At 39.0% G+C, this 12558-nt stretch overlaps 1 protein-coding gene across 2 annotated transcripts in view; it reads left to right on the top strand.

Annotated features, from left to right (window-relative positions):
- Positions 1-12558, top strand: part of ARFGEF3 (ARFGEF family member 3) — a 95519-nt gene that overhangs the window by 56240 nt on the left and 26721 nt on the right. For both annotated transcript variants that reach the window (XM_054629963.2, XM_077175482.1), the window contains 8 exons: positions 275-589; positions 2174-2307; positions 3658-3803; positions 4509-4688; positions 5077-5221; positions 6303-6425; positions 8563-8666; positions 10051-10195. In XM_054629963.2, the coding sequence (XP_054485938.1) occupies positions 275-589; positions 2174-2307; positions 3658-3803; positions 4509-4688; positions 5077-5221; positions 6303-6425; positions 8563-8666; positions 10051-10195 (1292 nt within the window). The remainder of the gene's footprint in view (positions 1-274; positions 590-2173; positions 2308-3657; positions 3804-4508; positions 4689-5076; positions 5222-6302; positions 6426-8562; positions 8667-10050; positions 10196-12558) is intronic.

Here is a 12558-nt window from a genome sequence, read left to right as displayed (position 1 = left end):
CAGACCCAGGAACCTTAATGGGCTTTTTAGGCACTTCCACCAAACTATGTGCTATCTAGGCACATGGGAGGCCAAAGAAGAAAGGTTATCTATGTGTAAGAAGAAAGGTTATCTCTGTGTCATTTGAGAGTTAGAAAGCATCTGTTTATGGTTTGAGGGAAATGTCCTGTGATTACTGCAGGGAGGAGTTGTTTTGGGGTGTTATATTTGGAGTTTTAATGCAGGAGTTGTTTTGGGGTGTTTATTAATTTTTGCTTCTCCTGTGTGTTCCCAGGGTGTGTGAGTACATCAGCACACTGGAGCACACCCACTTCAGTGATGGTGCTGCCCAGCCCTCCCTTACCATCACCCAGTCCCAGCAAGCACCCGGAGGGCAGCACCCAGACTCTGAGCCTGGGGAGGCTCCTCAGGCACTCACCCCCGAGCAAGAGACCACCCTGAGCAGCCACCCTGTCATTCAGCCAGTTTCCATCCAGGATCTCATCAAGGACAGCAGTAAGGGCAGAGCTTTTGACTTCCGTGGAGGCAGTCTGCTGTGTGGTACCAGTGCTGCCAAAGCTGTTCTCACGCTCTCCACGCAGGCTGACAGGTAAAAGCACTGCTCTCAGCAACCAGAATCCTTGTTCCCAAAGCAGTACCAAAATGGCCCTTTTTGTGCTGCAATGGGCTTAATCTTTGTTCGTTTCAGCCACTTGCTTCAGTTGAATTTCACAAGAGAGCTGAGTGTTTGTCACAACCGGCAGTTTCTAAAAGACCTGGGGTTTTTTCATCTCTGCAGTACCTGCAAGTACTGAGCTGAGTGTATCTGTGCACACCAGTGACTGTGCCAAGCAAATCAAATGCATCCAAGAGTGGTGGATTTCTTTCTTGCATGTAAATTGATATGTTGTATCAGTTAAACAAAGTAAAGGGGTGTCTTGTCCTGACAGGAAGGGACTGATTGACAAGACCAGTGTCAGTCAGAAAGCAGCTGCTTCTGCCAGGGCTGTGTGGACACTTTGTCAGGCTTCCCCAGTGTGTCCAGAGGAGCAAGGGAGCCAAGTATGGTCACAGAATGGCTGTCTGAAATGTCCTTTCATCATGGCCTGCCAACTGATATTATTTCTGCTAGATTTTAAGCAGCCCGGGTTACAGTTGAAAAATTCCTGGGTTTGACCTTTTTGATCCAACTGATATTTTTCATCTTGATCTCTGCCCATAGGAAGGTGTTATGTGTAAATTCAGAGCCAAAAGTACTGCATAAACTGCTTGTAGAAATTTGACTCTGGGCAAAAAAATACCTTTTATTTAGGAAGCTTACAATACAGCTTGGGTCTGAGGATTAGAGAATAGCAATACTGTCATTTTTAAGATGCTGGTTTCATTTCTACCCTTTTACTTAAATGCAAATGTTTGTTAGGATTTAATTCCTTGTTTCTTAGGACTGTAGAAAAGTTTTTCATGAAAAGCAATAACAGAGAATCATTTTTGTCAATTTCTGGGTGTACCATATGAAATTTCACTGTAATCTCTGTGGATCTTCCCTCCAGTGTAACCACACTTATTGTTTCATGTGTATAGATTTTAACTGTTAAATCCTAGGAGCCCATTGCAGCTGAAAATAACAACTCTTGCTTGTATTTGTCACTGTTAGCCAAAACATTGCCCCATACTTGCCTCTGTTAAAAAAATTAACTCTACCCCAGCCAAATTCAGCAAAATATTCCAAACTAGCAATTCAGGTATGATAACCTTAGGTTTAAGACTTGAATTAATTTATTTTTCAGGTTAGGGTTGGTAACTTCAGATGGAGCAAACTGGTGTAACCCTAAAGTTAGTGAAGCTATGATGATATGTGTTGTGAGGACTGGGCATGTTTCAACTGGTTCTTTGATTACTGGTTCATAAATGGCTTATGGTAACTTGAAGAAGTAACTTTCTGTTTTAGCACTGTAGTGAATCTTGAAAGGGTTCTGGTTGATTCCACAGCAACCTGCTTTCCACCCTCCAATTAATAAAGCTTCTAGATCAAAGTCTTGCTGCAGCACTGCATAAATTAAAAAGCCCTCAATTACCAATGTGTCACGAAAGCCAGTGTATAGAAGCCACAAACAGACAGGAGTTTTCCTCTTACATACACATTTAAGTCTGCATCTCATGAATTTTTCAGTTAGATTCTGTTCTTTACCTACAGGCTTTTTGAAGATGCTGCTGACAAGTTAAACTTGACGGCATTGGCAGGCTTCCTTTACCAGCTCAAGAAGGCTTCTCAGGCCCAGCTTTTCCATTCAGTCACAGATACAGTTGATTACTCACTAGCAATGCCAGGTAAATAACCTGAAGATCCTGTACAGAGTGTTTTATATATAATTGTACTGCTTACAGGACTAATCTTTCTTATTACAATTGTGGGAGCAATTTTTTGTCTTCATAAAAAGTTGAGCACTTTATTTGGACAGAGACCACATCCACACCTGCTTTGAAACACATCACAGGACATTCATTTGAGTCTTGGACTTTGGGGGGTGTTAATTGTGTGCCAATATATAATCACAGCTCTATTTTTGAACCCAGACCAGTATGGCAACTTGGGTCAGTCTAGACTTAAGACAGTGGATTTAGGTTTCATACTTGACAGTAGGATAACCTCAGATGTGTTCAGGAAATGGGCGATAGAGAACACAATGAAGAATGTTAAAGCAGTGGGATTTGTCCTGCTTGATTTTCCCCAACAGAGTAGAGCATGTACCTCACATCAATCAGAAGTTACATAAATAACACAGGTTTTGTTTTGTCCTGTGGTAGACACTGTTTTTTTCTGAGTCTCCAGTTTAGTTGGTTTCCTCTCTCCCTGAAGTGCTACTTGTTGTTTTCTAGGTATGACACTTCAAGATTTTGGGTTTTTTAGTCTTGCTTGTCTCCAGACCTCAACGTTCATTACTCTAGTTTTAATAAATAGATTTCGTCTTTTCATGTTATGTAGTGGTCAATCAACTGTTGTTTTAATACTGAAATTAAAATTAAGATAGAGGAATTAAGTGCTATTTTTTTATTTTAAAAGTGATATGTCCCCTGATTATGTCTTTTGTTAGAGATAAAAGCAGTGTAAAGTTATTTGAAATGAGAGGATGAAGTGTCTTTCCAAATGTAGTAAGAGCAATGGAAGATTAATCCCTTTCAACAGGAAATAACAAGTATTAGTGACTGGGGAACAGAAAAAAATTTTCTTACATTCTGTTCTTTGTATCCTTTGCTTAATAAGAAATACAAAATTAAATACCCAAGCCAAATAATTTGCAGTTTACAATCTTTCCTGTAGATGTCACCAAAACCTTTCACAACTACCACTTTGGGTCTTAATATCAGTTTATTTAACTCCTTGCTTAACTTTTCTGCAAGACTTTTCCAAGCCTTTGTCTTTTGTATGTTTGCAAAAAAAGTGATCACTTAAAGTAGGTTTAGTAACCTTTAAACTTGGGTCCATCTCCTGTTCTTTTATCTACACAGGCATAGGCTGTGTTTTACATTGGTTTGGGGTTTATTTTCCTTTTTCTTGCCCCCACTAAAGCTTATTAATTATCAATCACTTAATCAGTAATTTCTAATTCTTCTTCAGACATTTAGGAGTGGAGGAGCAGCTGATGCTTAGCTTCCATTTATTCTTACACTTTCTTGTAGGTGAAGTAAAATCCACACAGGACAGGAGAAGTGCTCTTCACTTATTCCGACTTGGTGATGCCATGCTCAGAATTGTAAGGAGTAAATCCCGCCCGCTGCTCCACCTCATGCGCTGCTGGAGCCTGGTGGCTCCTCACCTTGTAGAGGTAGGAATGGGGGACAAAAATGGGAATGTGTGCATGAAGAACAAAGCTGAGAAAGATGAAGAAGGCTTGATAGCTCTTAAAATGTATAGCAACCTCCAACATTGTCAAATCTGCTCTGTGTTGAATACACTGTGTCATATATTGCCATACTGCCACCAAAGCATGTGCTTAAGTTACTGAAATGGACTGAGACAGGGTGTTGGACCTCTGCAATATGATGCAAATTGTGCCTGGAGAAAAAACTGATAGAACCCCAAGGGGCTCTGACTCCCCCATCTGCTTATATTCCAGTCAAGGTCTGCATCCTTGCAATTCTTCCTATAAAAGGATGCAGGTTTTCTTTTCCTATATAAAGCCAGCTCAGCTGCTACCTTTGGAAGAGAAAAAGGGTGACACAGTCCAAACAAAAGACAGCATTTCACACAAGTTCTGTTCTGTGGGTTTTAGTATTTAATTTATTTAGCTCTATGTGTTTTTGTCAGCCAATTTTCATACATCTGTGGACCTCTAGGCAGCTCAGAGTCTCAGTCATCTGTTTCCAGGGCAGTAGTCTCCTGTTTTCATTACAGTGGGGTCCCTGGTCACATCAGTGATGAAGCTGTTTTGAAGGTTCAGTAACATGCAGTGCTTACCTTCCTTGAAAATGTCTGACTAAAAGCAAATTTTTTGCTTGGACATAGTCTAATCCTTCTCCTTTCCTTGTAGGCTGCCTGTCACAAGGAGAGACACGTGTCTCAGAAGGCTGTCTCCTTCATCCATGACATCCTCACGGAAGTGCTGATGGACTGGAACGAGCCTTCTCACTTTCGCTTCAACGAGGCACTTTTCCGCCCCTTTGAGCGCATCATGCAGCTGGAGCTGTGTGATGAGGACGTCCAAGACCAGGCAAGTTAGCTCTGATCAATGCGTTTGTATCTGGTCTCCATGCCCATAAGAATGGTTTCCAGAGTGCATTTGGTCCACCTGAAAGTGCTTCCCTGATTCCCTTTGAATGCTGCCCCTTAATCATCTTCAAGGAATTAGGAATTTAGGAATTAAGAGTGCTCTGCCTACCCAATTCAGCATTGTGGCAGAGCACAGAGACAGCAGACCTGGCTTTAAAGCAATTAAATAAAGATTTTCTACTATCTAAAAAAATTTAAAGAGTAAATTAATCTAGATTATCATAGTGAGGCCTAGGAATGTGTTTAAAGACATTCCTTCTGAAGATCCATTTGTATATCAGTTCTGCTTTTTGGCTGTTTTCTTTTAACCCCTCCTACACTGGCTGCAGGTGATCACCTCTATAGGAGAGTTGGTGGAAATGTGTTCTACCCAGATCCAGTCGGGATGGAGACCCTTGTTCAGTGCCCTGGAAACAGTGCATAGCAGCAGCAAGTCAGAGGTCAAAGAGTACCTCGTAGGAGAATACTCTATGGGTAAGGACTTCCTGCACTGTTTCAAATATGCTTTTGATTCCCTGGGGGACACTAACTCAGTATATTTAAATGCCTAAACTGAAAGTGGCACTACAATACTCCAGAACTGTACCAAAGTATCTGACTTAATAGTTGGGGTAGGAAGGAAAGCAGATATGTTGTTCTGACCTTTTGTCCTCTACATTCTAACAAATTATTTGACTGAGAAAGAAAGGCGTCAAACCTACTTGAATAATTCTGAGCAAGACAGTAGTGCAGGGGTACTGAGTTTGGCTGAGCATTTGTCACTATCCTACTGGAAAAAGGACTGTATCCAAGCAGCATGTCTCTTGTGAACTGTCTTTCCTGTTGTATGAAATCTATTGCTCTTATACCTAAGGGTAACTTAATGTGATAATCTGGGCAAGTGCTTGTCCAGGCATTTGATCACAAGGCTTTCATATTCCTAGTGCTATTACAGACTACATTTCTGTAAGAATGTGCATCCTTCCTGGAGGTGTTTGCTTGCATGGAAATGCGTTAATATGGGAAAATCCATTTTTTCTTTTGCCCCATTATGTTTAAACATGACAAGTCACACGTAAGGGACGTGGTTTTCCTCCTAAACTTTGTCATTGAGATATGTTATGGTTGATGGCTGAATGCTGGTGTACACAGCTTTTGAAGACGATAATCTACTTTGGAAAATCAAGGCTATTTTGGTACTCTATAGTCTGAATAGTTTTCTGCATGATTGATGTAATCTTGGCAGTTACCAAAAACTAAACCAGAAACTAAACAGAAACTTCCACCAAACAGAAGTATTAGCTCCTGAGTTCAAGAGTTCAAACCTGCTCCTACCATTTGAACAGGCATAAACTGGTATTTGTCATAGACTGGGCAAGGGAGGGAGTCTCTGTCACTTCCTATGAAAGGCTACATGAGTTGCCCCAGGAGCAAGAGAAGGTTTTACTTTTAAGATTATCTCTGTCTCTGCCCAGAATAGAAAAGATTCTACAGATTCAGTTAAATTGTTGGAAAATGGTTGGAAAATTATTTTAAGGGAGTGTGAGGAAGAGTTCTCATCTTGTTATCTCCACAGGGAAACGCCAGGCTCCAGTGTTTGATGTCTTTGAAGCATTTCTAAACACAGACAACATCCAGGTCTTTGCCAACGCTGCCACCAGTTATATTATGTGCCTTATGAAGTTTGTCAAAGGACTGGGTAAATATTTTCCTATTGTCATGATATCTCACAGAAGCGAATAAATCAATTATGTAATACATAGCACGGTAGGAAAGAGAGGGGCACTGACGATGTTGAGTCCAGAATGCTTTAAAAAAATAAAATAAATCAAGACCAAGGGATTATTTCTGTAACATTTTTAATACTATCAGTTCTTCAAGTTTTTATGGAAGCAAAGATGCATCTCACTATTAAAAGTGTCTGCTTCTTAACTTGTTCTTAGTTTACACCAGGATTTGCTTATATTCATGTAAATAATAAAACGAAAAAACATCCAAACCTAGAATATTGCAGAAATGGCCTGGCATTGTGCAGAGACAGCAGGGATTGTTTGCAACAGAGCAGGGCGTGTTTTACACTGTGGGCAGCAGAGACCAGGCGTAGCTTGTCAGGGTGACCCTGCAGAGTAATTGTCATGCTTCACCAGCCTTCAGAACAAAGGCAAATGGTGCTGGGCCGTTCTGCCCCCATGCTGGTGATCCATGGCTTGCCTTGATCATTAGAGTTTGACACTTTTCACTGAACTGTGACATTGTTGGGGTTTTTTTGTGGATGTAAATTATAGAACTTCTAAGTTGTGATAAAATGGAGCTTTTGGTTTCTATATGAATACTAATTCACAGAGATGGGAATGTGAAAATTAATTCACAGAGATGGTTGGAAATAAACCAACATGTCTTAAAATCTAGGTCTGTGAGTAGCTCCTTTTGATTTAAATGAAGCACCTAACTGCAGAAGATCTACTCTTTAATGTTACTCTTGTCTCATTGACCTATTTCACCATTGATTTAAATGGGGGAAGAATTCACCTTGTGATGTAATTGTAATTGTTGTTATTACTACAAAAGAGAAATAAACTTACATGCCCAGTACCAAGAAAGGGAACTCATGTTGTTTTTCTGCAGAGCTTAAAAGCCTGTCTTGTATTTCTTTACATTTCTTGCATTCATAAGATAATTTTGACCCCATTGTGGTCACATATCAAAAAGCAAGGTCTTTTTTTGTATTAAATGTAATAGGACTATGGGAAACGTCCGCAAATACAATGCCATACTATGTGCATTTTATTTTAAAACTAAAGGATTCAAACTTCATTGGCTGTCTTGGCTGATCTCAGTAGTAGACAAAACTTTAAAATACATTATGGAGGGAATAGTTAAGAGCATAGAAAAAGCAAATAAATATAGAGAAAGGAGAACAAGTAGGATCTAATAAAAATTTTTAATATTTATCTTGTGCTCTTTATGAGAGGAATAACTTTTTAAGGCAAGAAAATGTTAATATTGATAGGCATTAATCACACTTCAGATTTGGCACTGAATGAGAAGTATTTGGCTAAACTGGAAAAATGGTTTTGAGCCAAGTATTCTAAGGTGGACAGAACTTTAGCTGAGATGGGACAGTCAGACAGGGAAAACGATGGAGTGAATGGAGTTATCCAGAGAGGAGCTCTGCAGCAGTGTGCCTTGGAACTGTTCTGCTTATTGAATTCTGTTAGTGAAGCTGGCCTGAGAGAAGCAGTCTGCTGATTGAAGTTAGGAATACCAGCAGTAGAGGCACTAAAACCTCAGGATATCTGTCATACAGTTGAAACTGTGAGAGTTGATGCCTGCATTAGACAGCAGAAGGAAGTGTAGTATACAAAATATAAAATGATGGATTTAAGCAGTAAATAAACTAATAGGAAGAACTTGTGGTAGACGAATTTTCTGGGGCAGTGGGGTACAAATGAATAGAAAAAAATACTACAATAATTAAGCAATGCTTAATATAAGGAATTAATTCCTACACCCATGGAAGACAGTGGAATAGAGTCAATAAGACAGATAATATTATATATGATTATTAGAACTCCCAAAGACTCTACTAAAGAAATATTAAATAGGTATATGTTTATTAAAGCATTTATTCATATAAAAAATTGTGTACAAACTATGACCAGTATTACTGTATTGTTTGTGTGGGGGTCACCTGGTTGTCATCTAAGAAGATCAAAAAAAGGATGTTTTCTGGATTCTGTTCAAACGTTAGGGTGTAACTGAATGAGAAAAGAAAATTAATGCTGTACTTACTGTTTTTCTTCTGTCCTTCCCAATGCTGCCTTTCCTGTCCCCAGGGGAAGTAGATTGTAAGGAGATGGGTGACTGTGTGCCAGGATCAGGATCTGCATCTACAGACTTGTGCCTTCCCGCGCTTGATTACCTCAGGAGATGTTCTCAGGTAAGATGAACAATCTTGTACAGGCGCTAACCTGGCCTGGGAAATAATTCTAACCTGCAGGCTTTGCATCAGTCATTGCATGATTTGCATGAACCCTACAGAGTCTATGGTGACCCTGATGGTAATACCCTGTGCTGCCAAATGGACAGTGGTAATCTGAGGGAATATCATACCTTCCAGGCCAGTTAGCAGTGGGAAAACCAAGGAGTAAAAACACTCAGACCCAGGGAGCAAGTGAGAAAATGTGAATGTTCAAAAACATCGTAGTAACATAATTCAAAGCTAAATTCATTCTTGTTTAAACAGTTACCATAAACAGTGTTGTGAATGAAAGACAAAAACAAACAAACAAACAAACAAAAAAAAACAGTTGAGAATTCTTTTATTTTAAATACAAGAGGTTGCACTCTCTGAAATGCAGAAGCAGCTTATTTGTACCATGCAGACATATCTGAAGCTCAGGTCAAATATCTAATAATTAGAATGTTGGCATGTTTTCTCTAAACTTCTTGCACACAGCATATATTATTATCCAGGGTTACCTGGACATTTTTTATCTGATTTTATAATGTTATTTGTATTTCTGTAGCACCTGCAGGTCTTTTTGTTGGACCTAGGCCATGTTTTTTGAATATAATACAAAAGCACAACAAAGGATACTATCATTGCTGAAAGCACTTAATATCTAAATTCAGAGATAATGGGTGGATTCAGTGTGCAGACTGAGAAAAGAAGGGAAGAATAAGTCAACTCAGAATAATAAACAGCAGACATACCAAACTCAACTTGCTATCTTGTTCATCTAAAAAAATTAGTAAATATCTGTGTATATATCTAATGTATGTTCTGTCTATACGCTGTCTGTACCACATTGCTGTTCCTCATCCTTACAAACTCCAGTTCACAGTGAGGGGGAAATATTTTCTCCTCTTTAAAAGAAGCAGCCATTTATATCTTGTTATACCTTTTAACTTGCCAGTAAAAGTAGAACAGGAATGACTAAAAAAAATCTTGTCTGTATATTGCAAGTACATTATTTACTTAGAAAGACCTGATTAAATGCTGGTATTATCCCTGCAATAGTATGATTAACAGAGCTTTGGAGGTCATAGATGCAATCAGTGAGTTGTAACCTTTGCCCTTCACAAATGAGAAGAGAACACACTCCCATCTCAGAAATGTGTTATTTAAATTGCTGCTCTCCCTCTCTTTACCCACAACTTTTTACTTGTCAGTGAATGGAAGACTTCTGGCCTCTAATTGTGTTTGCATACTTTTTATTTTATTTTACAAACCTGTGTTTTATGTGATTACTTTTACAAACTTTCCCATGGATGTTTACCTCCTCTTTTTTTCTCTCTCCCCTCTTCTCCACCCTTCCAAGTTGTTAGCCAAAATCTATAAAATGCCCTTGAAACCCATCTTCCTCAGTGGCCGGCTGGTTAACTTGCCCCGAAGAGCGCAGGAACAGTCAGCCAGCAGTGAGGATGGGATTGAGTGCATCCTTTCTGACTTTGATGATGACACTGGTAAGTGCATTGAAAGTAGTAAATTCAGAACTAATCGTTTCTTCTATGTGTTGCTGCAAATTTTGCCAACTGCTGAAAGCAAAAAGGAGGGAAAACTTCATAGTTTATTGTTTCCTTGTTGTCTACACACACCCATGTGTGCACACAGAGCTTGGAAGTTCAGGTCCTGTCACCTTCTTTATGTAAAAGATACAGTTCATATATAAGAAAAATACAACCCCTCTCTTAGGGCAAAACAACAATATTTTGATTAACAATTATTTTGATTATCCTGAAATTCATAATACAACCATTGTGTATTTCTGAAAGTGAACACAAAACTACTTTCTAGACCACAGCTGAAGTAAAGGAGTGAAAATCTTTTACAGTTGGTATTGGCAGGCCTGCCTTTAAGAGAAAAAAAAAAAACAGTATTGAGTTACACTCCACAAAGATAAAGAATAATTGTTTAAATCTTTCCAAACTTAGGCCCTGTGGTCTGTTGAAATAAACAGTGAATTTCTGAAGTCCGTAAAAAGCACTATGACCTCCAGAAAAAAACAAGCAGCATTTGTCTCCTGATTATTTGTATGGTTTATATGGGTTGTGGATTAATCGGGTGTTGGATGAACTAGAACATACAGGGCCAAGCAGTAGAGGAATGCAGCCTTATGGCTTCTGGGCTCAGGAGGCCTTCACAGCTGATGCACGGACAGAAGACTCTTCAACTAATTCAAGTTGAAAAGTGACATATTTATTCAGCACGCTGGGCACACTGGGAGGTAGCCCTCCAAAGATGTGTGAATTTCCAAAACTGTAGCTTCTCCATATATCTACAAAAGCTCTACATATTCATAAAGACATACAGACACCGATACATATGCATCACCTGCCCCCGCTTGGTATTACAATGAGCTGAATGTTCATTACGGCTGCGCAGTCATCTTCTTGAATTGGGTCAGTGGGCTTCAGAAGATGAAGTAAGAAGTCTTCCTCATGGTAAATTCTTCACCTTTATCTGGTTGCCAGGACTTTGTGACCCCTTGGTCATGGTCCAAACTCCCTCTCCTGGGCCCAATCATTGTTAGAAGCCAGGTGTATTTGTTGTTCCTACCCTTTTACAATTCTTCATATATTCCCTGTAATTTCTAAGAATACAGCTAAGTCGAATACAGGATATGTTGTCTTTTCTTCAGTTATCCCGATCTGGTAATAATTACTCTTTTCTTAATCTCCTTGTTAAGCCCCTAATCAAAATATATGGCCTTCATCTTACTAGCTACATTTCTAACTTAACCCCTTGATTCATTCCCCTGTTTCTCTGCAAAGTTAGTAAATTCTTTTACTGATACACAGATTCTTCTTCCTCTAACCAAGCCATGCGATAACAATCTCTTAAAACAACACTATACGTTTTTGATAATGATGTTAAGGTTGCCACTCATTGTATCATCCTCAAATTCTAAACAGTCATTACAACAGACAAAATCAAACTTATGGTAACTACAATCAATAAAACAATAATTGGGAGAACTAAAGCATTAAGTATACCCATTGATTCTGGTGACCATCCAGAAAGTACATCCCACTAATGGTGAGACATATCTTCCTCTAACGTTTTAAAGACCCTCTGTATGGTGTCTGTGTCATGATGTATTGTAATTCAGATCTTCTTTCCCATAATTTTAATTTCTTCAAGAATTTCCTTTAGATCTTCATGTTTTGATAACTGTTTGACTAAAGTTAAATTCATTCCTATAGGCACAGGTGATATTTCTTGCACAGTAGTCAAATTTGCCTTTAGATACTGATGTGATACAGCAGGTGCCTGATAGGAGAAATTACATCCTTCAATTTTGGGAAAGTTACAAATGCACAGATTAAATTGTGTTTCATTTATGATGAGCTCGTCTACCGCTATAGTGGAACATGCTATTCTGAGGCGTGCACACCTTGACTTATATATACAAGCAGGGTTGTCTGGTTGACTGAATAAACCTCAGAGTGACAAATGCTTTGTTCTGTATCCAGACAAGTATCTTGATCATTATTCATATTTCCTTCACGTATAAATCCTAATTGTCTTCTCGTGGCACATGACTCTATATTAATAGTCTGACACTTCCCTTCAACCTTCTGTGTCCATGTTCTGTGTTCAGAAGGATACAGTACAGTTCCTTCATGATTCAAACTTAAAGCAACTGTTGGGTATATTAAATCCTCTGATGCATTATGTATAGTCAAAACAAAAGCAGTACTACACTTGTGACAGGATCATAGGTAAAATTGACCAAAACCCACCAAGACTGAAGTTTTCTTTCTAAGTCAGAAGAATTATCCCAAACAATTTTGCAGATCTCAGCAAGAAAGGTGCCTTCTCCACT

The sequence above is a fragment of the Agelaius phoeniceus genome, chromosome 3, assembly GCF_051311805.1.
Source record: "Agelaius phoeniceus isolate bAgePho1 chromosome 3, bAgePho1.hap1, whole genome shotgun sequence".
Classification (NCBI taxonomy): domain Eukaryota; kingdom Metazoa; phylum Chordata; class Aves; order Passeriformes; family Icteridae; genus Agelaius; species Agelaius phoeniceus.
This window is presented reverse-complemented; position numbering and strand designations above follow the sequence as displayed.